The sequence below is a fragment of the Podarcis erhardii genome (assembly GCF_964252035.2).
Source record: "Podarcis erhardii genome assembly, chromosome: 6".
NCBI lineage: Eukaryota > Metazoa > Chordata > Lepidosauria > Squamata > Lacertidae > Podarcis > Podarcis erhardii.
Window position 1 is genome coordinate 97873879 of NC_138510.1, and position 26466 is coordinate 97900344.

The 26466-nt window shown below is 43.9% G+C and overlaps 1 protein-coding gene and 1 long non-coding RNA gene across 3 annotated transcripts; one reads left to right on the top strand and one right to left on the bottom strand.

The window, feature by feature from the left end:
• Nucleotides 1–1548: 1548 nt before the first annotated feature.
• On the bottom strand, nt 1549–26042 carry HSD17B7 (hydroxysteroid 17-beta dehydrogenase 7). 2 transcript variants are annotated; one of them, XM_081867361.1, is made up of 10 exons: nt 25920–26042; nt 22906–23109; nt 22183–22275; nt 19372–19503; nt 17322–17436; nt 8034–8228; nt 5275–5379; nt 4339–4395; nt 2952–3050; nt 1549–2014 (listed from the first exon to the last, which is right to left on the bottom strand). In XM_081867361.1, the coding sequence occupies exons 1-10, from the start codon at nt 25952–25954 to the stop codon at nt 1913–1915; spliced, it is 1137 nt and encodes a 378-aa protein (XP_081723487.1). In that variant the 5' UTR covers nt 25955–26042; the 3' UTR covers nt 1549–1912. The 2 variants fall into 2 exon arrangements, with proteins under 2 accessions (XP_081723487.1, XP_081723488.1); XM_081867362.1 differs by lacking the exon at nt 19372–19503.
• Nucleotides 19510–22344, top strand: LOC309344753. Its single transcript, XR_014157855.1, has 2 exons — nt 19510–20384; nt 22133–22344. It is a non-coding gene; the product is annotated as an uncharacterized lncRNA (long non-coding RNA).
• Nucleotides 26043–26466: the final 424 nt, after the last annotated feature.

Sequence of the window (26466 nt, forward strand, 5' to 3'; positions counted from 1 at the left end):
CTTTTTTCTCCCAGCTTCCCACCCTGGGAGATCTTCCCCTCCCGGCGTCCTTCACTCAGTGTCCATCACCTTCATGGGTGGGTCATCCTTGCAGCCCAATGACGACCCGGAGCAGAGGACACCCAAAGGAAAAGGGGGGGGAGGGAAACGGGAAATTAAAGGGGGGGGGGAGAAATAAAAATAAAAAAGGACTTCTGATTTTCTATTTGTCAGTTACAGGCAGCAACCATTTTGCATGTGGGTTCTGCCCCCTTCCGGGTCCAAAAGGACCCACACAACAGCAGTTGTGTTTCAAGTGGAAACACACAAAATGATTGCTGCCTTTACATAAAAGAAATTACTCAAAACATTCACTCTAGGATGACATCCAACTATTCTACTTCCTGTTAAGCAATATTTTCACAATCATCAGACCCAAATGTCTCAAATTTGATCATTTTCTTTTCACACAAAATCCAAAAGGGGTTCTCTAATTATTATTATTAATAATAAATGTCAGCAATGGTTTTTCTCTAATCAAACATATCAATTTTACCTCAAATAACTTCAAAAATCATTCCTCTATATTGAACGCAAGTGGAGGAAAGATCCAAATGAATGCAACTGAACACTGGTAAGGGCTCATTATGGAGCCTACCCAGTCAGTGGCAGGGAAGACAGCAAAAAAGGCCGACTTTGCTGCCTCCATGGCATCCTCATCATGTCGTCCGGCAGAACTTTTCCAGACTGGACGGGGCCTTTTACAGGCTGGCCCAGAGGAGGTGGCGGGACCAACAGTAGCTGCTGTGACTTGTTTGAAAACATTTTGATGATAAAATTGCTTGCATCCACCAAGACAATTGACTCTGCTGTTACAGGAGATGAATCCCATGGGGTGTCCAGAGCACAGTCTAGTCCTGCTGTGTTTCTTCAAGGAGGCTGCATCAGATCATGTCCTGGGATCACAAGGGCAGTTGCGCAGCTGCAACGGGGCGGGGGGGGATACTTCGCCCATGGGAAATCAAACTATTGAGTGAACCCCTTCATGCCAGGTGATGCTACTGATAGAAGGGGAATGCCCAGCGTTCATCTAAAGCATTTAAAACAGCTTCCCACTGATGTTTGAATGGCAGAGTAGTACGGTCTGCGTAGGACAGCATTTCTGTTTTCCTACTCCCATGCATCCATCTTTCACTCTGCTTAAAATACAAACTACTTCCGAGTTCTTGGAAAGAAGCTACGGTGGGAGGGGATGTTGACCAATCTTAGGGCTCATCCAGACTTCCGCTTGTCCTGCCACTTTCCCCAGGGAAAGCCCACTCCTTAGCGCTGAATCCCAGCAAAGGTGAACTGGATTTTCCAGATTGGCATCCAAGGTGGGTCACAAGAGGAGAACTTCTACCATGCAAACACATGGAAAGGGTTAAGAAAGGGGTCCCCAAATGCATGTTTGGGTCAAAAGTGGAGACAGGGCACAAACTTTGCTCTTTAGTAGGCAATGCCACACAACCTAATGGCAGGACTACCCCTCCCCCCCCCGAATGCCCACTTCTGAAACAAGGACACAGCGACCCTTCATTTCATTTATTATTTGAGAAACATCCTGCTCTGAGGAGTACAAAGGCTTCAGGAAACACGTAACGGGGGAAAAGACAAATGCTGCAGTGATGTAAAGACACGGCAACTAAGAGGAGAGCAAAGGCATTATAAAAACCACGCTGGGGGGGGGGGGAGGGACTGAACTGTAAGACTTTTTGGTCTCTTTCAGCATTTCAGCTTCATGACAGCCAAAAGATATATCTCTAGAGAGGTTTGCATTGCAAAAGGCAAAAGCCAAGGTGGGGTGGGGGTGAGGAGCCGAGGTTCTTAACTGTCCCAAGTGGAAGAAACTCATTGCCATGAGGAATGGTGGCTAAAGACTGGTCTGGCTTTGCTATTTTTTATGCTGTGGGCTGTTGCACCTTGCAAGAAGTTGCTTCTCTAGTTCCAGGAGCTTCTCGTAAAGCTTCTCTGCGGTATCTTCACTGAGATCCATCTGAAAGACACAGCTGTGATCAGGACAGATTCCATAGAACCAGCAGTGTTTTCTTTCCTTTACCACAAGCCCCCCCCCCTGCACACCCCCAGAGGAGACCCCAGAGCCATCCCTCCCTTCCATCAGCTAAAGGAACCTAGGAACTATACACCACAGTTGCTGGCTCTGACCCAACTGCAGAGGTGCAAAGTAGGGAGGCCCAGCTGCATTCTTGGGGACATGAAGGTGGCAGGCGGCTGGCACTTCACCCTGCAAAGCCCCTGGGTTGCAAAATGGCAGGAGCCATAAAACACTCTGCACATCCATAGTCAGCCTTTGCCTGGTCATTGCAAGTGGGGAGTGTTGATGTGACCACAGCCTGCTTGCGGCCATGCAGTGGGAGACAAGGCTGGCTTGGATGGGTCTTTGATCTAGTCCAGCAAGACACATCTTTCGCAGGTAAGTAACATTTAAAAATAAATGTAAGTTTTAGCCCTTCCTATCTCCAAAGCTCCAGGCGAATAACATTCATTTCTATGAGGCTTTTTGCAGTGGAACTTTCTGGAAGATTTTGCTGCCTCTTAATGGAACTCAGAATCCCCCCTCCAAGACAGCTGCCTTGCCTTGCCTCATGACGTAGGTCCTCCGTGATTTCCCACGGCGTAGCGTGCACCAAAAGCATGAAAGCAATACAATGGTACCTCGGGTTAAGTACTTAATTCTTTCCGGAAGTCTGTTCTTAACCTGAAACTGTTCTTAACCTGAAGCACCACTTTAGCTAATGGGGCCTCCTGCTGCCACTGCACCGCTGGAGCACAATTTCTGTTCACATCCTGAAGCAAAGTTCTTAACCTGAAGCACTATTTCTGGGTTAGTGGAGTGTGTAACCTGAAGCGTATGTAACCTGAGGTACCACTGTACTCGTGGCAACACAATGCACACGAAGGGGTCTACTTACCTTGCGGATCTCAACGTAGTTCTTCCCAAAGAATGTGGTGCAGCTGTGAAATTTCACCAGAGGGTCCAGCAACTCCGGCTTCTGCTTGAACAGCCAAACCTAGAAAGGGGATGCAAACAAGTGAGCAGTTCTTTCCTTGAAAGTGCGTTTGACTCAAGACAACCGCTGCCAGTGCTGAAAACCTCTGTGGGGCTGGATTTGGATCTAAAGGGGCTCAAATGAGATAACCCCATAATGTAAGCTGCCAGGGAGCCAACAGGCACTCTCCCAATGCTCCTCTCTGGACTTGGTGCAGAAGGTAGAATTAGAACCACTGTAATACAGCGCCCCAATTCTCAGTCCAGGAGGATACCATAGTCAATGGTATCAAATGTCAACAAGAGATCAAGAAGGTAGAACAATGACGCACTCCCCCCCCCAAGCAGTCCCACTCTCTGCAGAGGTCATCCATCAGGGTGATCAAGGCCAACTCAGTTCCATGGCTAGGCCTGAACACAGATTCAAATGGATCTAAATAATCTGTGTCCTCCAAGAATGCCTGTATCTGCCCCACCACAGCCCTCTCCACCACCTTCCCCCCAAAGGAGGTACTGGCAACTGGCTGAGAGCTGTTCCAATCTGAAGGGTCCAGAGTGATCAGGGCAACTGCCTGTTTCATCTTGCTGTTCCATTGTCAGATAAGGACTCCACCAGCTTTCTCCTCTGGAAAATTCCCCAGAGCATTCAGGAACACATCGAGTTCCCTCAGTCTGCAAGGGTGAGACATCTCAATGTGTCCACCACTAGTCGTCAGTCCAAACTGAAGCAGATAATGATCTGACCATGAAAAGGGAGGGTGTGGCACTGCCCCCATCCTCATTCCGTCCTTCATATCACTTGGGGCAAAGACTACATCAAGACTTTGCTCTGCCCGGTGTGTTGGAACCGTGACCAACCGAGAAAGACCCATGGTAGTCACGAAGTCTTGAGCCAGCAGCCTCTGGGTGGATATTGAAGTCCCCTAGGGCCTGTTGTTATATAGTGAGAGACAGGCCCTGGACCACTCCCCCCACCCCCACCAAGCGGCATTCAGTCAGCCAGCCATCAAGCAACATCCCACACTATGATCAGCACAAACACACTCCTACCGGCAGGCAGGTATCAATCAGATCAAACAAACGGATGCAGCAAACGCGCATGCACACACACACACAGTTGCTGGCTGGGAGTGCAGACCAGAGTTGGCCCTCCTCACATCACAGGGTGGGTGAGGGTGGGAGCAGCCAACAGGTTCCCCAGAAGAGGAAAGAAAGTGGCTGTGAACCTCTTGGTACATCGGCTATCGCAAGGCAAACGCGGTGGATCAGACAGGCACAATGTACAACATGCCAGTGCCAAAGCATCTTACCAGGGCTTCTGCTCCATTGTACGGCGTCAGTGTATACGTGTTGGTAAAAAGGCGGAACTGGAGTTGCGGGGAGAGAAAAGCAAGAAGTCAGCTCTCTCTTCTTTCTGCTCCATGGCACGGAAGCTGGGGAAGCAGCTCCAGGAGGGCAAGGAAAACACCACCACCCTCGGCCCCCAAATAGCAGCCATATCCCTCTCTCATCCCACTAGAACTTGAAGACACCCAGCAAAGCTGAAGGTTGCAAGTTTCAGGGCAGACCCAGCACCAGATAAACGAAGGAGGCTGGCTACCAATTTGGATGGCTTTAAAAGGGGAGACCAATTCCTGGAGGAGAAGCCACAATGGCCATGTTCTGCTTCCACTGTCAGAGGAAGTCTGCTTCTGAAGGCTGGTTGCTGCCCATCCCAAGTGGGAGAGGGCTCTGGTGCTCAGGTCCCACTATGGGGCTCCCGTGGGCACTTGGTGGGCTGGAGAACATGGGCCCTGGCCTGACCTGAGAGGCTCTTCTTATGGCCTGACCCCAAACAAGAAATAGACAAAAAGGGCTTCCCCTATAGTAAAATACAGTGGTACCTCAGGTTAAGTACTTAATTCGTTCCGGAGGTCCGTTCTTAACCTGAAACTGTTCTTAACCTGAAGCACCGCTTTAGCTAATGGGGCCTCCCGCTGCCGCCACGCCACCACTGCACGATTTCTGTTCTCATCCTGAAGCAAAGTTCTTAACCCAGTACTATTTCTGGGTTAGCGGAGTCTGTAACCTGAAGCGTCTGTAACCCGAGGTACCACTGTATACTGTAAAGTCTGATCGCGCCATATGCTTGTATTTGTTCCACTGACCACTTCAGCTTTTCTCTCTGCTTACAAGGGAATCTGAATCAGCCTCTAGTTCCTAGAACTTAAGGGTTTGCTGCAGTTTCTGAAGACCATCACACTCACCAGCCACAGAATGGGGAAAAATAACTTCCACACCAAAGGAGGCAAAATCTCAAATGTCATGTTGGTCATCACAACACCTGGACACACAACGCTAGAATACAGGCCCTGTTGAGAGAGTGGGGGGAGAGAGAAAGAGATGGCTCCATGGGGCCACACTGTGACACACACAACTGCTGGCAGACACCCACACTCACACCACGTAGACAGGGCTTGTGCCAAGTTTGTAACAGAAAGAGGTGCAAGCTTTAAAAATATTCCCTCCTGGTTTTGTTAACTTACTATTCTGCCCTTTCTACATGTGAATGGCATAAACTAGCACAAGAATTACTTCTGAATGGGAGGCGGAAATCCTGCATTTGGCTGACTTCAGAGCTGTGAAACCTGAGAGGTTTCCCCTGCCCATTCATTAGAAACCACTTTCTCTGCTATTGTGGAAGGATGGAGTGGAAAGAACAGCATCCCCAAGTCACTGCTTTACATGTGATTGCATGTCAGTGTGAAGGAAGCTGGTCTCCAGAAATCCCTCACCCCCCAAAAAACATAAAGCCGCTGTGCAATTTCCAAAAGGACATAAACAGCAAAGGCACGACAAGGAGAGCAACAGGGTGGAGATGTGGACACAGCGCTTTTCTTTTTCTTCCTCCCCTCCAAAGCACCCAGTGAAACATCACCACACACATTGTGGAGGGGGGACCCCAGTCGCAAAATGCACTTCAGGGCACCCACTGTTGGGATACTGCCAAGGAGACAAAGGCCATCATGCCCCCAAGCCGTCTCCGTTGCGATCCATCGACCTCCCATAGATAACGCAGTCTCAGTCAATTAGCGACAGGAGCCCCAGAAATAGCTTGCCACATTCCAGAGCTCGTGCACGCTCTGTCAGCAGATACGTACAGCGAAAGGTGCACTCAGGAGAGCATATTTACAAGTTTATTCAGCGTTGGTCAGAACAAAGAGAAAACATGACTGCCTGCTACGATGTCTCAGGCACATAGAGAAAACGAAAGCATATACAAAAGCATAAACTTCCTGTGAACAAGCCTTTAAGCAGAGGCTTGGCAACCATATGTCAGGAGTGCTCTGATGGTGTTTCCTGCTTGGCAGGGGGTTGGACTCGATGGCCCTTGTGGTCTCTTCCAACTCTAGGATTCTATGATTCTATGATTCTATGAAATACGCAGACTCTGTGACTCACAAAGCCTGCTCCCTTTTAAGGTGGAACGGAAATATCCTAACACCCACACGCCAGTGGAACGCGATTTTATGTTGGATTTTTATGTCCTCTTAACAAATTATTCATAGATTGGGAGAATCTGAATAAAAGAGCGAAGGTGGGCCTTGTGGGCTGCCAGTTGGATGAGGTACTGTGTGGACATCACAAAACAGAAGCTTCTAGTCTATATTAAATTATGGTGTGGACTAGGCCTCTGACTCATGTGGGGAAGGAGGGCAGACAGAATGGAAAGGGCTTGGTGGGGAGGAACAGATGTGAGAAGCCACAGTGCAGCAGTCTGACCCAGAGAAGGGAGATCCGGGTTCAACTCCTGACTGGGTAGCCTTGGGCAGCCTAAGCGGCGTTCCAGGGTCATTGGGACTATTAAAATAGGACCCAGAGGAACAGCAATACACCTTGCCAAATTGCTCTCAGCTCTTAAAGGCATTTTAGAAAAAGAACTGTTTTATCATGAAATTGCTATTGGCCATGGTCAATTTTATTTCACCCCAATATGGAAAAGAACATTTTACAGGGGGTGTTGCAAACATAAATAAGACAAGATTGTGATACATCTTGCATATTTTTAAAACACTCCATGGGTGACAGTGTATAATGCTGTCCAAAACAATGGCAAAATCTGAACCAAAGTAACCAAAGTTTGTATTTATTCATTTCCTACCCTTCATCGCAATAGGAGCAGAGAGCAACATTGACATTAGCAGCAACATCACATATACAAAGATCTTGGTAAATAACAATGCTTTTACCTTGCATCTCAATGAGTCCAATGTGGGGGGAGAACCAAATGAAATTTGGGAAGGAGTTCCATAATTTGGGGGCCACCACTGAGAATGCAGTCTCATTTTGTCACCCACACAGCACAAAAAAGCTAAAATTCTATGCCCTGTATAAATTATGCAAATTAAACTAATTTGCTCAAGATCCCTTAGTCTGCATGACTTATTTTGCTTTCACTATTCACAAGAAGGGGAAATAGAAGAATAGTCAATCTGATAAAAGCCCCCCTTTCTCCACCCTCAAAATTCAGGCATATGACCAGACATTGTCTGTTAACTTGAAAGCTTGTTTCTGCAGCCATGTGGATTAGAAACCTACTTTTAAAAAAGGAAAAGACAGATTCTCAGGAATTCTGTAGCCAGTATCAAATTCTGTGGCTTGTATTGACTTTGTGCTGAACTCTCAAAACATTTGAGTGCATCTGTTCCAGGGATTAAGCAGGGGTTCAGAAAAGTCGCAATACAATGGGAGGAATGAGAGTCACACGACATTAAGTGTTCCACCACCACAAGCGTTTCCGCTTGCCAGACGGAGCGGCCCCCTCACTCTTCTCACCACATTCTGGGGATCCCCCCCAACCCACACACCTCAGAGCCAATTTGGGAGGCATGAGGTGTGTAGAGGGGGCACACTTCGTCAACTTTCTCGAAAAGAATGCCACCTTCTTTTGCTTTCGGTCGGAAGGGCCAGTGGACACAGATGGGATGAGCAGCATTTTGGAGGGACTGGGATAGGGTCCTCTCACCTGCTTGTTGAACCGGTTGTTCAGAGCCACACTTGTAAGGTCAGTAGCATATTTAGAAGAGCTGTAGGCCTCCTTGCCTTGCCTGTGTTGAAAGTCCTCAAGGCTGAAGTTAGATTTGCAGGCATTGACTGAAGAGGTCCAGACAAGCTTGCTGGGCTTTTCAATGCAGCAGAGCAGAGGCTGCAGGTTCCGGATCTGCAAAAATGAAGAAACCAGACTTTAGCAAGGCTCCAGGTTCCTTCCTCAAGAGGCATACAATCTAGAACAGAGGTTCCCAAACTGTGGCCCACAGACCACTAGTGGTCCACCAGGGTCTTTCAGGTGGTCCACAGTATGCCTGTGGATTTGTGTTTGGAGACAGGACATCCATCGCATTAAATATTTATATTGATTTTTAACTGTTTTAATTGCTTCTTGCAAGAAACACACGTGACTAGGCTCCACAAAAAAGTGCTAATAAATAAAAGATTAGGCCAAGAATTTATTTCTTCGGATCGAGTGAAGAAGAGAGGAGTGGTGATTTATGCAAAGGAGAGCCTGTCACCTAAATTTTTATTTAAAGATGAGCAAGGAAATTTTGGCAATTGAGATACAACATCAAGGAGAGAAGGTTTTGATATTAGGAATTTACGCACCAAATGAGGGGAAATCGGAATTTTATAAGAAGTTGCACAAGAGCGTCCTGGACTATCTGGACTATGACAACATCATTATGATGGGAGATATGAACGGTGTGGTATCAACCAACATGGATAAGTCACAAAATCAAAATGTGACAAAAGATGGCAGACTACCTAAGACTTTTTTTGAACTGACTGACAATATGGACTTGATTGACATTTGGAGGACAAAGAACCCCTTGGAAAGAGAAGGAACATTCTTTTCTGAAGCCCAACTGACATGGACGAGAATCGACCAAATATGGATATCTAGAGGTCTGGCCCCTAAGACCAGAAAGGTGGAAATCTGCCCAAAGACCTGCTCCGACCATAAAGCAGTAAAGATGGATATGACACTACTACCAACCGGCTCCTTTAGATGGAAGATGAATGACAATTTGTTTAGAGATCAGGAGATCACCAAGAAGGCCCAAAAAGTTTTGAAGGATTATTTTGAGATAAATTTGAACACTACGGTGGAAAAAAGAACCATCTGGGACGCAAGTAAGGCCGTGATGAGGGGGTTCTTGATACAACAGAATGCTGTAAAGAAAAGGATACAAAATGAGAAAAAAGATAAGATTCTGGAGAAAATTAAAGAATTTGAGAAGAAGTTAAGATCAAACCCGAAGTCACAGCCGATTCTGAGAGAAATTAAACTCTATCAAGCACAATATTCCAAATTGATAAACCAGGAAATAGAGTGGAAAGTTAAACTAATGAAACAAAGAACATTTGAATCGGCGAATAAATGTGGGAAACTGCTAGCATGGCAGTTGAAGAAGAGACAAAAACTAAATACAGTTACAAATTTAGAGATTGAAGGAAGAAACATCCAGAACCCTGTAGACATTAGAAAGTGCTTCCAGAAATATTTAAAAAAACTATATACTCAAGGGCCGCAAGATGAGGCTGAGATAAACAGAGTAATCCTGAACTCTAAAATAACACGACAAGAGATTGAACAAGCCATTCAGAACATGCAATTGGGCAAATCTCCAGGGCCAGATGGGCTTACCTCCAAGTATTATAAGACATTGAAAGACTATCTGATACAACCACTGATGGAGGTTAGCAATGAAATTTTGGAGGGGAAGAAGGCGCCGGAATCGTGGAAAGAAGCGTTTATCACATTGATACCAAAATTGGAAACTGAAAAGACACAACTCAAGAACTATCGCCCCATCTCTCTCCTAAATGTGGATTATAAAATATTTGCAGATATTTTAGCAAGCAGATTTAAAAAAGTTTTAAATGAAGTAATTCATAAGGACCAGGCAGGCTTTCTCCCAGGTAGACATTTGTTTGCTAATACAAGGAATATTATTGATATTTTGGAACTCTTGCAAACAAATATCAATACAAAAGCAGTGTTAATTTTCATAGATGCAGAGAAGGCCTTTGATAATATTTCTTGGAAATTTATGAAGAAAAATTTGGAAGGGATGGGAGTGGGACGGGGTTTCGAAAATGGGATAGACGCAATTTACTCAGAACAAAAGGCTAAATTGATAGTTAACAATGTGATTACAGAAGAGTTCAAAATTGAAAAAGGAACACGACAAGGCTGTCCTATTTCCCCATTGCTATTTATTTCGGTCCTGGAGGTGCTCTTGAACATGATTAGAGGGGACCGGTTGGTTGAAGGAATTCAGGTCGGAGCGAAACAATATAAACTTAAAGCGTTTGCAGATGACCTAGTTTTGACTTTACAGGAGCCAGAATCTAGTACGAAAAAAGTATTACAACTGATTCAAGAGTTTGGTCGGGTGGCGGGATTTAAATTAAACAAGCAGAAAACTAAGGTACCGGGGGAAAATTTGACAGTTACAGAGGCAGAACAGTTTCAGAAAGAGACAGAGTTAAATGTGGTTAAAAAAGTAAAATACCTAGGGGTAAACATAACAGCAAAAAATCTGAGTCTATTTAAGGATAATTATGAGAAATGCTGGTCAGAAATTAAGAGAGACTTAGAAAGTTGGACAATAGAATTCGAATTGGAGAGTTTGGAGACAAGAACCTATAGATGGAGACTGAAAGATTACCTATTAGATGACCAAAAAGTTGTAGAGAATGCACGGAAAAAATTAAATCTATATTGGCGAGACCTCTGAAAGAGATCATGAATAACATTTTAAAGGAAGGAGAAATTCCTGAGACTTGGAAAGAGGCATATATTACGTTTATCCCCAAACAAGATGCAGATCCAACTCTAGTTAAAAATTATAGACCAATCTCACTGCTAAATATAGATTATAAGATATTTGCAGGAATTCTGGCAAGAAGGTTAAAAAATTTACTATCAGAAATAATTCACAGGGACCAGGCAGGATTCCTGCCAGGTCGGCAAATGAGAAATAATACAAGAAATATAATTAATATACTAGAGTACTTATCGGTCAGGATTGACAAACAAGCCATAATGATGTTTGTAGACGCCGAGAAGGCATTTGATAATGTGATATGGAATTTTATGCTGAAAAATCTAGAGCATATGGATGTGGGTAACAACTTCTTTAATGGGGTAAAAGCAATATATACAGAACAGAGGGCCAAATTGATTATAAATAATATGGCGACGGAGGAGATAAAGATACAGAAGGGAACAAGACAAGGTTGCCCACTCTCCCCATTGCTATTTATAACAGTCTTAGAAGTCCTCCTGAATTCAATAAGACAAAATGAGAACATAAAAGGAGTGGTATTAGGACATAACGTGTACAAGACTAAAGCATTCGCTGATGATTTAGTAATAATGACAGAAGAACCAACAACTGCAATAGAAGAAATATTAAAGGAGATAGAACAATTTGGAGAGGTAGCAGGTTTCAAACTAAATAAGACAAAAACGAAAATGATAGCTAAAAATGTGGATCCAAAGATACTAGAAATAATCCAACAACAATCGCAGATAGAGATGGTTAAAAAAGTAAAATATCTCGGCATTTGGCTGACACCCAAAAATATAGACCTATTTAAAAATAACTATGAGCCGGTGTGGAGGGAAATAAGGAAAGACTTGGAGAAATGGAGAGGGTTGAAACTGTCATTCTGGGGAAGGATCAATATAATTAAGATGAATGTTCTATCAAGGTTAATGTTTCTATTTCAGACTATACCTATAATTAAAGGGAATAGAATCTTTAAAGAATGGCAGAGGATAGTTTCGAGATTTATTTGGCAGGGCAAAAAACCCAGAATCCAGTATAAATTACTGACAGATGTTAAGGAAAGGGGGAGTTTTGCACTGCCAGATTTAAAACTATACTACGAGGCCTCATGCCTGAATTGGATAAAAGAGTGGGTAAAGTTGACGAACACGGAGTTACTTGATTTGGAGGGCTTCGATAACCGTTTTGGATGGCATGTCTATCTATGGAAGAACAAAAGGAAAGTACATAAGGGGTTCGAAAACAATATTTTTAGATGGCCGCTAATTGAAGTGTGGGAAAGATATAAAAATGTGTTAGAGCCGAAAACTCCACACTGGTTATCACCTCTTGAAATAATGAGTATAAGGACTACCAATATGAGAAGTAACTGGGCAACATACAACCAGTTACTAACTAAAGAGGATGGGAAATGGAAGCTTAAACAGTACGAACAAGTAAAGGAACATGTCTATGACTGGCTACATCATTATCAGGTGAATCAGATGTTTAGTAAAGATATCAAAGAAAGAGGCTATGCAGACAAGGATTCGAAATTTCAGACGGAGATAATAAACAATGAAGTGAAAACTATATCGAAACTGTACAGGATGTTGTTAGACTGGAACCTAAGCGATGAGGAAGTTAAATCCGTAATGATACGCTGGGCAAAAGATATAGGTCACAGTATACAATTTGAAGATTGGGAAAGATTATGGAAAGATGGCTTAAACTTTACGGCGTGTACAACGATAAAGGAAAATGTAATGAAGATGTTTTATAGGTGGTATTTGACGCCCATAAAATTATCGAGAATGTATAAGGTGGATAAAAAGTGTTGGAAATGTAGACATCATGAGGGCTCCTTCTACCACATGTGGTGGGAGTGTGGAAGGGTCAAGCAATTCTGGGAGAAAATATACAATGAACTAAAGAGGATACTAAAGTACACGTTTGTAAAGAAACCAGAAATCTTTTTATTAGGGATTTTGGGGCAAGAGATAAGAAAGGATGATTGTAAACTAGTATATTATGCGGTTACAGCAGCAAGGGTAGTACTAGCCCAGAGGTGGAAACAGCAGGAAACGCCAACGGTGGAGGAGTGGAGATGTAAGTTGCTGGACTACGCGGAGCTGGATAAATTAACAGGAAAAGTCAGATATTTGAGAGACCAAGTGTTCATCAAGGATTGGGGAAAGTATGTAGATTATCTAGAATGTATTAGTGAAGGACAAACAACGCTAAAGGGATTCAGAGACGTACTGTAAAAGAATATGAGTTATTGTTCAAAGCAAATAGAAGACGGGAGTAGACACAATGACAATACAAGTAAAGAAACGTGTAATCTTATTTATTGTTTCGAATGATTTACGGATAAGTTGAAGGAAGTCTTGATAGGGATAGCTAGGTGAAATGACTGAGGCGAAAGCAAAAATTTAGTGTATTCTTTTTTCTTTCTTTTCTGTTGAAGTGTATTTATTTCTTTCTTTACTGTGTATTTTCTTTTTATATGTGTCTGTCAATTTAATCTTTTTTGTATATATATACGGAAATGATCAATAAAAAGTATCTCGGGGGAAAAAAAAGAAAGTTGGACAAGACTGAAACTTTCCTTGTTAGGCCGAATCGCTGCTGTAAAGATGAATGTATTGCCAAAAATGCTGTTTTTGTTTCAAACATTACAGATTGTGGACAAAACAGAGTGCTTCCGGAAGTGGCAGAGAGACATTTCCAAATTTGTCTGGCAGGGCAAAAAGCCCAGAATTAAGTTTAAGATACTAACTGATGCGAAAGAAAGAGGGGGCTTTGCCCTGCCAGACTTAAGGCTGTATTATGAATCAGCAGCTTTTTGCTGGTTAAAAGACTGGCTGCTTCTCGAGGACACTGACGTATTAGATTTGGAAGGTTTTGACAATGCGTTTGGTTGGCATGCATATTTATGGTATGACAAGGTTAAGATTCATAAGGCTTTCAAGAATCATATTGTCAGAAAAGCAGTGTTTAATGTCTGGACAAAATATAAAGACTTATTGGAAAATAAAACTCCAAGGTGGCTTTCACTATTGGAAGCTAAGGCCCGGAAAAGGCTCAATATGGAGGCCAAATGGCCAAAGTATTGGGAAATATTAGAAAAAGATGGGGACAATTGGAAATTGCAGAGTCAGGAGAAAATGAAAGACAAAGTCCGAGATTGGTTACATTACGCTCAGATTAAAGAAGTTTTTAAACTTGATAAAAAGTTAGGATTCCAGGTGGAAAAATCGAAGTTAGAAACGGAATTGTTAGAGCCTAAGACTAAGGTACTTTCAAGAATGTATAACTTGCTGTTAAAATGGAACACACAAGATGAAACGGTTAAATCGGCTATGATAAAGTGGGCACAGGACATTGGGTATAATATTATGTTTGAGGACTGGGAAAGGTTGTGGACTACTGGGCTGAATTTCACTGCATGTAATGCTTTGAAAGAAAATGTAATGAAAATGATATATAGATGGTACATGACCCCAGTCAAACTTGCAAAAATATACCACTTGTCTGATAACAAATGTTAGAAATGTTACAGATAGGTAGCCGTGTTGGTCTGCCATGGTCAAAACAAAATAAAAAAATTCCTTCCAGTAGCACCTTAAAGACCAACTGAGTTAGTTCTAGGTATGAGCTTTCGTGTGCATGCACACTTCTTCAGATATGTGCATGCACACGAAAGCTCATACCTAGAACTAACTCAGTTGGTCTTTAAGGTGCTACTGGAAGAAATGTTAGAAATGTAAGGAAAATGAAGGAATGTTCTTTCACCTTTGGTGGACTTGCCCTAGAGTGAAGGCTTTCTGGGAAATGATATATAATGAGCTGAAAAAGGTATTTAAGTATACCTTCCCTAAGAAACCAGAGGCCTTCCTTTTGGGTATTGTCGGCCAAGGGGTGCTAAAGAAGGACCGAACATTTTTTATGTATGCAACAACAGCAGCAAGGATACTTGTCGCTAAGCATTGGAAAACCCAAGATCTACCCACACTGGAAGAATGGCAGATGCAACTGATAGACTACATGGAACTGGCCGAGATGACTGGCAGAATCCGAGACCTGGGAGAGGAGACGGTAGAAGAAGACTGGAAAAAATTTAAGATTTACTTGCAAAAATATTGTAAAATGTATGAATGTTAAGCAGGATGCTTGATTATAAACAACTTGGCACCATTGAAACAGATGAAGTGAACTATGAAGATAAGTCAAATTCAAGAAAAAACAATTTTTTAGATAATTATTAGGCTATTAAGGAGTGAAATAAACGTATCTAAAATTTGAGATATAACATTGGAAAATTAGATAGTAAGGATGGAGATAAGGTGATAAATTGCTGGTTTAATTTTTATAATTTGGAACGCAGGAGCGGGAGATGTGAGGAAGTCCAAAGGAGATAAGAAAATATGTTATGATATGTAATATTTTTGCTTGCCTTTTTATATTGTAATCAAAAAACCCTTAATAAATATTTTTTTAAAAAATAATTGCTTCTTTTATTTCTTATATTGTATTTAAATTTTGGATTTGAAGAAATTTAAATTGTAATACTGTACAATGTGAAATAAAAGCAGCAATAAAAATACGGTTAAAATAATTATAAATATTTAATATATTTAATATCAGAATTCAAACTGTAATATAATATATAAAAACAAAAGGAGCAATAAAAATAAAATTAAAAATCATACAGCACCTAGCATAGTGCACTACAATTACTACAAAGGGCAAAAAATCATTGTCCACTAAGCCCCTCTGCATGGAGGGAAATGTTTGGTAACCCCCGATACAGATCCTTCCTCACAAGTTCTACTTGCAAGAAGTATGTTCTGCATTTTCATCTGTGAAAGAAAAAAAGATTATAAATCAGAATGAGTCTAACACAGACTCAATAGCTATCCCCCTCCTATTGGCATTTTAATTTTTTTAATCAATATTATTTTCAGAATACAGTGTTACCTCCGGTTACGAACTTAATTCGTTCCGGAGGTCCGGTCTTAAGCTGAAACTGTTCTTAACATGAGGCGTGCTTTTGCTAATGGGGCCTCCCGCTGCCGCCACGCGACTTCTGCTTGCATCCCGGGGCAAAGTTCACAACTAGGGACATCTACTTCCGGGTTAGCGGAGCTCGTTACCCGAAGCATTCTCAAGGAGGACGGTACGTAACCCGAGGTTCCACTGTATACATTCTAAAACAAAGCTGACCCATACTCAACAGAACCAACAGGATTTCCCCAAAGATCCCTAAAATACTTTCCAAATGTATTTACTTTCCTGTCCATACAACATGACTTATAACGGTATACACTGGAAAAACATATTCTTCTTAAGTGAGCCACAAGTCAACATAAACCTCTGGAACGGGTCTTTGGTTTCCGATTTCACAGCACGGGCATGAAATTGTAACACAGCACTTTGCATCTTCACTCACCCGGCAGCGTCACCACTGTCCTTGGACAAGAGGTTTTGCCCTTCTTGACAGTTAAGATTCCACCTGCTTTGCAAGTAAAACCTACACCATCCTGATTGTGTTGCCCCAACTCACCCCTGCCTCTCCTGCCACCAGGCACATACTACAATTATGCACTGCAATAGGAGCCCACAGACATAGAATCTGACACAGGTAGGACCAGTTAATGTGCTCACTACCCTGCCGATTGCAAGATGCCACAAACTTTGATTATCCATTCTGCAAAAGTTTGTGTGCAAGATGCCACAAACTTTGATTATCCATTCTGCAAAAGTAAAGAGGAGTCAAGTACATTAGCTCCATGCAGTGGACACTAAAGTAAATGACAGGATAAAATTATGGAGATAAAGCTATTATACTGGCACTCTATTGTTAATATTTTTTTGCCCTGTGTGGCCAAATTGCAGCTTACAAGATTGCCTCTAATCATTGTTTGCTGGAAGTTCACTGAAAGGACCAGCAGTGAGTTCAGTCCTGAAGTCAATGAGGCAGAAATTTTGGTCAGCTTTTCTGTCAGCTACCACCCGTTGTGAAATTGGCAGATCACATCCAGAAAGTCAAACCAGAGGCTGCTGGTGCAGAATTAAGCCCTCATGCTAAAAAAGTAACCACACCAAAACAAATCTACTGAGACTTCTTCAGTTTTTGAGAATTAGCACACTCAATTTAATATTCTGAGACCAGCAACAGCCACAAAAGATGAGAGCTAGAGATATTACACTACAGTGACTGACAAAGGACTGGCAAACTTACCTATGCAAATAGGCATCCTTATTCTTATCTGTGGAAGGCTCAGCAGATATACCAATGTATTAACTAAAGAGGTGAGAGCTTGTTCACAACCATCGTTAAGTCTGGAATGTAGGGCAACGTTCCACAATACATAGATCACCTAGAATAATGTCTTGCAATACAGGTACAAACACCAGATAACATCTGCATAACACCAGGATGTGTGACGCAAACTAGGTAAAAGCTTCCCTACCAGAACAAAATGTCCGAAGAGATTTGTTTCAAAGACCTCCTGAAGGTTGTCTGCAGTGACCCTGTCCTCTTGGCTCATCAGCCCCTCTGCCGTAGTCAGCATCTGGTATGCCCTCCTGAAAACAGGGGAAGAGGTTAGAGCATAGAAGAGAGGACTGCTGCCCTTAAGAGAAACCGCCAACCAATATTATGGTCCTTGCAACTAAATGTGAGTGTGAGTGGAGATGGCTTATGCCGGCAAAAAGGAAGCAATCTTTGGGAAATGAGAGAAACTGTAGCTGGTTTTTATTTGGAACGTTGTTAAACTGTGATCCAAGGACTACCACTAATCCCAGTCCCCATGATTACAATGAAAGGAACAGAAGAACAAGTAAAATAAAATAAGAGCCAGAATGTTATTGGATGTTTTAATTACATGCTGAAGAGACGGTTGGTTTTTTAAATGCTAAACTGAAAAGTCTTTATGTTAGTTGCCCGGTTGGCCACTGGTGGAAACAGGATGTTGGATGAGATGAACTCTTGGCCAGATCCAGCTGTGCCCTTGTGTTCTTTTCAGCACTGCAATCAGTTGCAGGAAATTTCTATGAACCCCCTAGCTGTGTGCACAGCTTTCCTCTGGATCACATCCACAAAGGACAAATATAATAGTTGTGTTTGAATTTGAGAGATTCTTTAAGCAGCCTCCCAGGTTGCGGCTGTTAAGAAGCAAACCAAAATGGCAGCCTGCAGTTCAGCCAAGAGCTGCTACTCTAGAACAAAGATTTCAGAAACAGTGGCCACATTCACATGGATTGTTGAACAAGCTATGATGAGTCTCAGAGGAAAGAAATCACAGCTTGGCTTGCTCAATTTTGTGTATTTCTCCCTCCTGTCTGTTATCCCAAAACCATCACATTGCTCCTGTAACTGGCATTGCTTCCCCATCACCAGCTTCCTTACAATTGGACAGTTGCACAATCAAAGTGAGAAATTTTCACAGATTTTCAACTGCTCTCCACATGCCCCAAGCCAAACCAGCTGCCCAGCACAGACACACACCATGCTGCCTTAAGATCAGAAATTCAGAATCCATTAAGTGACAGGGGAGACTTTTGCCCTGCAAAATCTCCTGACAACATCCCCATTAGTTTGGGTTTTGGGGGGGTTTTTAAAAGTATTTTGCTGGCTGAAGTGATATAATTTGTGCGTAAGTGTAATCATCAGGATAGCCAACTTTAAAAAGTTGTTGTGTTTTCAACACAACAGTCCTGTATAGACAGCAAAGTAGGTCAAACCTCTTTCAATTTTATTTCCATTGGCATCACAACCTGAGGCGAGAGACCTACTTCTGGAAAAGTAACACCAAGAGCTGCTTAGCCTAGGGAGTAGCTTTGTTCTCCCACGGGAATTGCCTCACACCTATCTGTGACAGGACACCCAGACAAAGGTTACAAAACCAGGATGCTGGCTCAGGCGTCATGAAAAACCAAAAAAGCCAAGAATGAGCCATGGTTTCAAATCATGCTTTGCTGTCTGGAAATAAACCATGGTTAGTGTGGGGTAGAATCAGACACTTAAAAAACAACAACCCACAGTTGGGCTAGATGAACCATGGCTTTGTGTTATGTGTGAACAAAGCCTATGAGGTGCCTGATACTTCAGGATTCTTGTGGTAGAAAGCCAGGTGTGTGTCTGGAAACAATTAGCAATGGGTCAGAGGAAAAGTGGAGTTGTCCACTTCTATAACAGGAACAAAGCTAGCAGAAAGTATATTGCAGTTGGCAGGAAACCTAAAACAGAAGGCAGATTTGATGTTATTTTTGATTGGCAGAATGCACAGCAGTGTGAGGTAGCAGGGATCCATCCTGTTGCCAGAGAGAGCCAACGGCTACAGCTACCTTAGATAAGTAACAATACCTGGTTGTTGATTCCTTGGCAGTATAACCTACCTTGGAGGCTCATCATCAGAACACACAAGATGAAGATAGCAAACAACTTTATGCAAATAAGGACTGCTACATAAAACCAAGACAGAAATGTAGTTCCCGTGTCACAAAGGAAGTAGCACATACTGGGCAAAAGAGGACTTTGCTTCATTTTGTTCCACTTGAGGATGTTCCATCACTGAAGCTAGACAGGTTTGGGGCTGGTCAGTATTTGGATGGGAGACTGCATGGGAAACCCATGTGTCTTGCTTTGAACTCCTTAGAGGAAGAGCAGGATACAAGTGTAAATAGAACAGGCAGTTGTTAGGTTACAGGTTAGATATTTTAAGCCGTTTCAGGATTCTTCTCTGGGAACACTAGCTCAATGCATTTCAGTAGTCTAACAAGGAGATCACACTCGGTTTGACAAAATGCAGATTACAGAAAATACACGTCAATGGTGTTCTCACAGTTCGAATTTGTGTGCGTCTTCCCCACTTCTAAAAAGGATGAACTCAAAAATTGGGAAAAAAGAAAAAGGAATGAGTGCAGGCACAGAAAGGAAAACAGGTAAATATTAAGACATTGCAGCTTGGATAACTGAGAAAGCACACAGGATAACTTGCCGCCCAGAGCTCCTGAGCCTTTGACAGTTGTGTATAAGGAGGAATTTTGGCAGATGCAGCTTATCGTGTCAAAGGGGTGAACAAGGGGCTGCACCTGCTGAAATGCCTTCTTCTATTCAGTAATTAAAGAGAGACTGGAACCTTCCCTTCCCTTGCATCTGAGGGCACAATCTGTGGCTCACAAGAACTTGATAGAATCCAGAAATTAGGAAACAAACAAGAAACTCTCTAGTCTACTTGGTTCAGAGATGCATTTGAAAATGTGGGGGGTCTCAGTCAAGGCGTCAAGTACCAATGCCCAAACGAAAGTATTCCCAACTCTCATATGTTTAGGTTCATACATCAAGACATTTCTCAAGGTCCAGCCCGTGTTTTTGATGCAAACGTTTTAATTTTTATTCTCACAGTCCTTTTTTGGACTTACCCTTCTAGTAAGCTCACAGACTAAAAAGATGGAGGCTGGGAAAAGAACACGATAGGAAAGAGCAGAAACACAATGGGGAAAAAGAACGAGGAGGTAAAGGTTGAAAGCAGGTAAGTCTCAGCCACTATTTCAATATATAATTCTATTTCAAAATAAAGTCAAATGAAAGTGGGAGCCTCTTGGGAGCCAGGGCCATCCAAAGGACAGAACAAGGAACAGTGTGAGGCAACAGAGATGAAGAGACAGAAGCAGCACTCTTAGGTTTGGCAGACAAGATGAGGCCAACAGAATGGTGAGAATTTGGAAGGACAAAGGTCAAAGAACAAGAGACGAGAGATGAAGGCAAGATCTTGAAAGCAAGCAGCAAGAGTTTACGGCAAATGGGACACGGAAAAGGGAGACAGCGAAAAGGAGAGAGGAAATAGGATCCTCAACTTATTCCAGATACAGATATTGTAACAGGACTGCTAGACAGTCTTCCTGTGTTTCCAACTACACTGACAAGGGCAAGTGAACTGCAAACGTCACACATGTTCCAGGGTAGGTTTGTTGCTGTATTACTGGTCTAGCCACCTGTTCAACATAAAAGCACTGTTCCTGTCACACAGAGGTAGGTAAGTATGAGTGTGTGTAGCTGGATTCAGTCAATTTGTTTCATGGGGGGGGGGACTAACAAATATTAGCACTACTACTTAGTGCAGACCCATAGATATTAATGGGACATAAGTCAGTCAGGTAACTAAAGTTTCATTGAGTTCCATGGGATGAATTCTACTACGCAGGTGCACTATGGGAGACACACAATGAATCTCACTAGTCCTCTGCCAAAAAGAGAAGGTTCTTTTTTGGGGGGGGAGCTGGAGAACCCGCAGGAAATGCTTACACTAACAGGACCACTGGAAGGGCACAATGCTGAATTCCTCCCTGTGAGTCAAAGCATGACTGGACACAGGATCCAACCCATATATTTTGCATTTAGGCAGATCCCAACTCGAGTCCCCGTCCCTCTGCAGGCTCCTCTGTGCATGTTTAAGTGGGCTCAGGCAGACTGACACCAATTGTGTCTTAATGGTGTCATTCCCCCTCCTTTTTCACATTAGTTTGTTCTCTCTCTCTCTCTCTCTCTGAACAGAATATAAAACTTCACACATCTGACTAAGTGGATGCAAATCCTTGAAAGAGAGATTGTTAGACTTTACATGTCACAAGAGTCTGTTGTTTTTGCAGCAGCAGGCTGACAAGGCAACCCTTCTGAACACACACACACATATAAGCGAACATAAATACCAGTGTGAACTCACTATGCAATTTTATTATTAAATATTAATTTACACACCACTTATATGCCAAAATGGATTCCGATACACTTGGCTTCTAATATGTTTCACATTAGGAACATTGGAAGTGGAGGCCTTGAGGTGGAGGGTGGGGTATCACCACCTTGAGAAGTAGAATCAGAGAGAATTGGGCTTTGTTTGGTTATATTCCTTGTTTACTCCTCAGTGCTGTCGCATAATCAAATGTACCTCTGCAGTAGTGAAGGGTAACAAGCAACTAAACAAACAAATACACACACTCTGAGGAAGCTTCACTTTTTCTAGCCTCTAATAAAAGCCTATTAATTTTCTTCCTGTATTATACGCAGGAAAGGAATTGCAATGCTAAGAGGGTAGCCTTGAGTCAGATTTCGCTCACTGACAAATTGCAGCATTCTGTCTCAGAAGAGAAATGTTCACATTCCATAACTTTAGGTTTGTAACATGTGGGGTGGAGGCTGGATAAAGAGTGAGGTCAAGGCTTTGTTTTCCTGGACAACCCTGCCTAAGTAACTCCGTGTCCTCCCCTCCTATCCACAAAGCCAGGCAGAAAATGAAGACAAGCGACGGAACAGTTAGATATCTAACATACCTGGAGAAGATGCCACGTATAAATGCCCATAAACTGATACGTGGATTTACCATGATCCCAGCATTCAAAAAGAGATAATCCAAACGATGAAATCTACACCAAAACAAAAAAGGTGGTTATTGAAAGGATGGGAAAGCAGCATTAAATAGCAATTAAACAGAACTGGAGTACCCCAGAATTTAAAATATATTTATTTTTTAATAGGATTCATACACCAATCATCCCAAACCTCTAAGTAGTTTATATAAAAGTTAGTAATTTCTCCCCCTAATGTCTGGTCCAACACCAAATCTTTCTGGGGAAGCACACTAGCGGTGAATTCTCATAATCAAGAAGTCAAGCTTGCCCTAAACTGTTTTAGGCTGCAGGCTGGAATGCTCTTCCATTTGGGCGAGGAGGGGCAGAAACCTCCCTACATATAGAAAGCTAGTATGCCAGGGGATTATGATGAAACATTTCCCCTGAGATACTTACTTTCTACCAGCAAGGAGTTTTTTCATAGAGTACAGTAGAACATTTCAGCATATAATGAAGACTAGATTCTGCCAGTTGTGCAAACCACTTCTCTTGGCCATCACACATCACGCAATCACATCTCAGAACAGGTCCAGTTCAAGTAAGAAAAGCAAGTCCTGGAAAGGCGATGAGTTCAGGAAGCAGCTCCCTGGAGGACAGCCACAGCACAGGCAGCCTAACCAAACCATTCCCGCTCCCCCCACATACCTTGCCTTGATCTCTTCCGCTGCGCGTAAGACAGAGTCCATCTTGCTAACATCTATTTGAACTATGCTGACATCTGCACTGGGGAAGCAGGACAACAGGTGGTTCCGGGTGGCGTTTGCCTTCTCCAGGTTCCTGCAGGCCAAACACACGTGGAGGCTGGCATCTTCCTGGAGGAGACGCTCACACAGCGCAGATCCAATTCCACTGCAACAGTAAGAGCACAGGATCAGGGCCAGCCACAGAGCATCCAGCATCACAACTCCATACAATTGAAGGCTTCTCCCAGTCTCAGGGAGCCCTTGCTTTGACGACCAAAAGAGCAACACCTCCCAGATAGGTTAAGTGCAACATGCCCAGCCTGCCATGTGGCCCAATATGATGCTACTTTCCGAGATCCAAACTGAAAACACTCCCTTCGAAACAAAACCAAGAACTGTGCAGTTTCAAGGGTCTCTCCTCTTCCTTCTGGGTATTTTGCACAGCCCCACATGAAATAACGTGCCTTCACAATTAGTGAGCAGGACATTTGAGAAGTCTCTGACGATTGCCCTTCTTGGCTTATTAAAACTAGCAGGGAGGAGAGGTCCATCTGAGTCTAGAAGGTTGCAAATCCCTCCCTGAAAGAGGGAGAGTAGGACTGTGACAATGACACGTGTCTGAACCCACATTTGAGTTCACCATTCGCAAGCACTCATACACACATTGCCAACAATTGTGACCGCATTTGCTATGAATATGTGTTAATCCTTAATTTGATGCCAACAAGCAGTTTTCACAGAGAGGGAATAAAGTTTACATGAAACGAACATGGCAGAATATATAAATTCTGCTTCAGACAGCAAAATTACAATTTAAGCAGGCAGCAAATCCTGCCCTACACAGACACCATGATCTAAAGAGTGAAAGAATGCCTAACTAGTCTCAAAAGCCTACAGAAAGTGTGACAATCTGCCACAGAAACCATGGAATGGCTATATAAACTCAGTTCATAAGTATGTAAAGCTATCTGGAGATCCGCTAGGAAGACACAAGTTTGCCCTGATGGAGCCCCAATAGGAAACACCTCAAGCAGGAACAAGGACTTGACCCCAAGACTGTGATTTCAAACCTGAGAGGAAGGCATAGGACATAGAACCAAGGACTGAAGCAGGAGGACAGTTCACTCATGCAAGGGCGAAACTAGCCTTTAAAAAAAAAATAACAACCTGGGGCAAAAATTAAAATAAAAATCCTGCTAGCACTGCACTTAAGAAGATATCAGCTAGGAATCAGTTATCTAGGTAGGTAAAGGAAACCAGGAAAGCTTTCAAATGGAGGTACACAACTACGAAAGCCATGCATTCAAAGGACACTTGGAAAGCTTTGCAGAGGCCAAAAGGGAGCCCTTGATCTTGATTATGCATCCCTCTAAGCAGGAACCCCAGGAACTCACAGTTTCACAATACACAGGTTCAGTGATCTGAAAGCAGCTGTACTGAACTTTCAGAGATGAACCATTTTGGGGGAGGTTTTCCAGGAGAAGGAAAATGTCCATAGGAATAGCATGCAAAATTTTCTCAGGGCAATATATTGGTCTAGCTGATACAAACCCAGAATTATAATAAAGTAACCGCTTGCTTCAGTGTGAAGAAAGGAAGGGAGGCAGTGGCTGAACTGAAGAGCAGAAGGCAGCAGAGCAGACTGGCCTGGAGGGGACTGCAAATCAAGGCTGCAGTAGCTTGGCTAGTGGCAAGTCAAGTGCTACACTTGGAGGACTACTTCTTACTCTAATCATTCACCACCCATACAGCTAACTGTGGCTCATCTTGAATGAGCAGCATCCTGGTGCATGCTGCTGAAGTGCACCCCCCCCCCCCTTATCCCCAGCCAGGAAGAAATAAACCAGAGCTTTGGCTTGGCATTTTGTGTTAACCAGCAGCAAACTGAGAACAACTCAGTTTCCGCTCAAGCTTTCTTTGGAGCAGTGGTTCCCAGCATTTTTTGGCCATGCACCCACCTAAGCATCTCTAAAATCCTGACACCCCCCTTTATTCTAAACTAAAAACTCCAGAACACTTTTACATATGCTCACAATGCAGGCGCTTCAGCCCCTTCACTAGCAGATGCCCCACTGAATTCAATGGGGCTTAAACTCTCAGCGAAGTGAAATTGGGACTCTAGTTTTAGGCTGCAATCCTGTACACACTTACCTGAAAGTACACCCCACTGAACTCAATGAAGCTTATTCCTTTTGAGTGGCCATGTACAGGATTGCACCCTTGGTGGTTGTTTTCCCATACCTTTGCTATCTCTACAATACCTTTTGAGGTGGGATAACCAGCACTGCACATGGCATTCCAAATATGGCCACACCATGGTTTTACAAATATTGGCTGTTGTGTTTTCAATAATGTACAGAGGTTAGATTCAAGACTTCAAGACAAAACAAAAAGTTCTCTAAGAAGCAAGATATAAAGCACATTACAATAATGTTAAAATCCAGTGATAAACTTTGATTCCAGACACTATTAGTGCCTCTCAATGTTTATCAAATCTACAAAGCAACCAGTACATTAAACATATTTGCCTACATGTTGCAAGACGGATGTAGACACTTTCCTAGAAAGCCAAGGTATGAAATCCACCCTCTTCATTGCTGTTGTCACAACTGTTCGCACACAACATTGAAAGCACATCCTTCTGGGCGCTGCTCTTTGCCCCTTGCGGAGCTATCAGTTCCCAGGGAGAGAGTGAGCTTGGAGGGGGCTTCGAAATGGGCTGCAGACCCCCGAGGAGCCTCGGCAGCTCAGTCAGGAGAGCACGAGACGCTTGGCCCCAGAGCTGCCGGTTCGAGCCCCGCGGGGGGAAGGACTAGATGGCCCTGGGGGTCCCTCCCAACTGCCTCGTGTGGCTCTGGCGCCCCGTCCCAGCCCCGGGCTCCTGCCTGCCAAGCGGGCGCTCCTTCGTTCCCCGCGCCGCCGAGTCTCCCTTCCGAGCCCGGCTCCTCCGCGCCCGGGACGCCCCTCCCTCCTTACCTGCTGGCGCCGGTGACAACGGCCACCTTCTGCATGGCGGGCGGCGGCGGAGGCTGGAGGCTGGAGGCTGGAGGCGAGCGCCGCGGGACCAGCCGCCAGAAGCCGGGCTTGGCCCCGCCCAGGCCCCGCCCCCGCCCCAAACCCCGCCCCTTCCTCAGCCCCGCCCCCGCCTCCCTGGCCCAATCAGAGGGCTCGCTCGGGGCCGAGCGGCCAAGTGGCGTGACGGTAGCCCGAGGGCGGGGCAGGCGGCAAAGGGAGGCCGGGCAGGGGCTGGGAGAGGGCGCCAGGCCTGTCGATCACCGCCACTCGGGCTCCTCATTGGTTGGCCGGGCCGTAAGGCAGCCGGGGGCTCGAGGCGGGTCAGGAAGAAGAGCAGCGTGACGGGGGGGGGGAGGGGGGAGCCCCAGTCCGTGCAAGAGAGGCGCGCAGGGAGCTGCCCGGCCAGGTGGGACTCCGGCTCCTTCCCTGCCGGGTCCTGGGAGCCAGAGACGACGGGCCCCGCGGAAAACAGGGCCGCCGTGTTTCCAAAAGTGACATGGGAACTTTT

What these genes read in the sequence shown, in the direction of transcription:
- HSD17B7 (XM_081867361.1), bottom strand. Translation starts at nt 25,954, where the DNA reads ATGCAGAAGGTGGCCGTTGTCACCGGCGCCAGCAG. An exon ending in TCTTCGGACATTTTGTTCTG is followed by an intron (nt 8,229 to 17,321) that starts GTAGGGAAGCTT and finishes TCATTTTTGCAG; the next exon opens with ATCCGGAACCTGCAGCCTCT. An exon ending in ACTACGTTGAGATCCGCAAG is followed by an intron (nt 2,015 to 2,951) that starts GTAAGTAGACCC and finishes TGTGTCTTTCAG; the next exon opens with ATGGATCTCAGTGAAGATAC.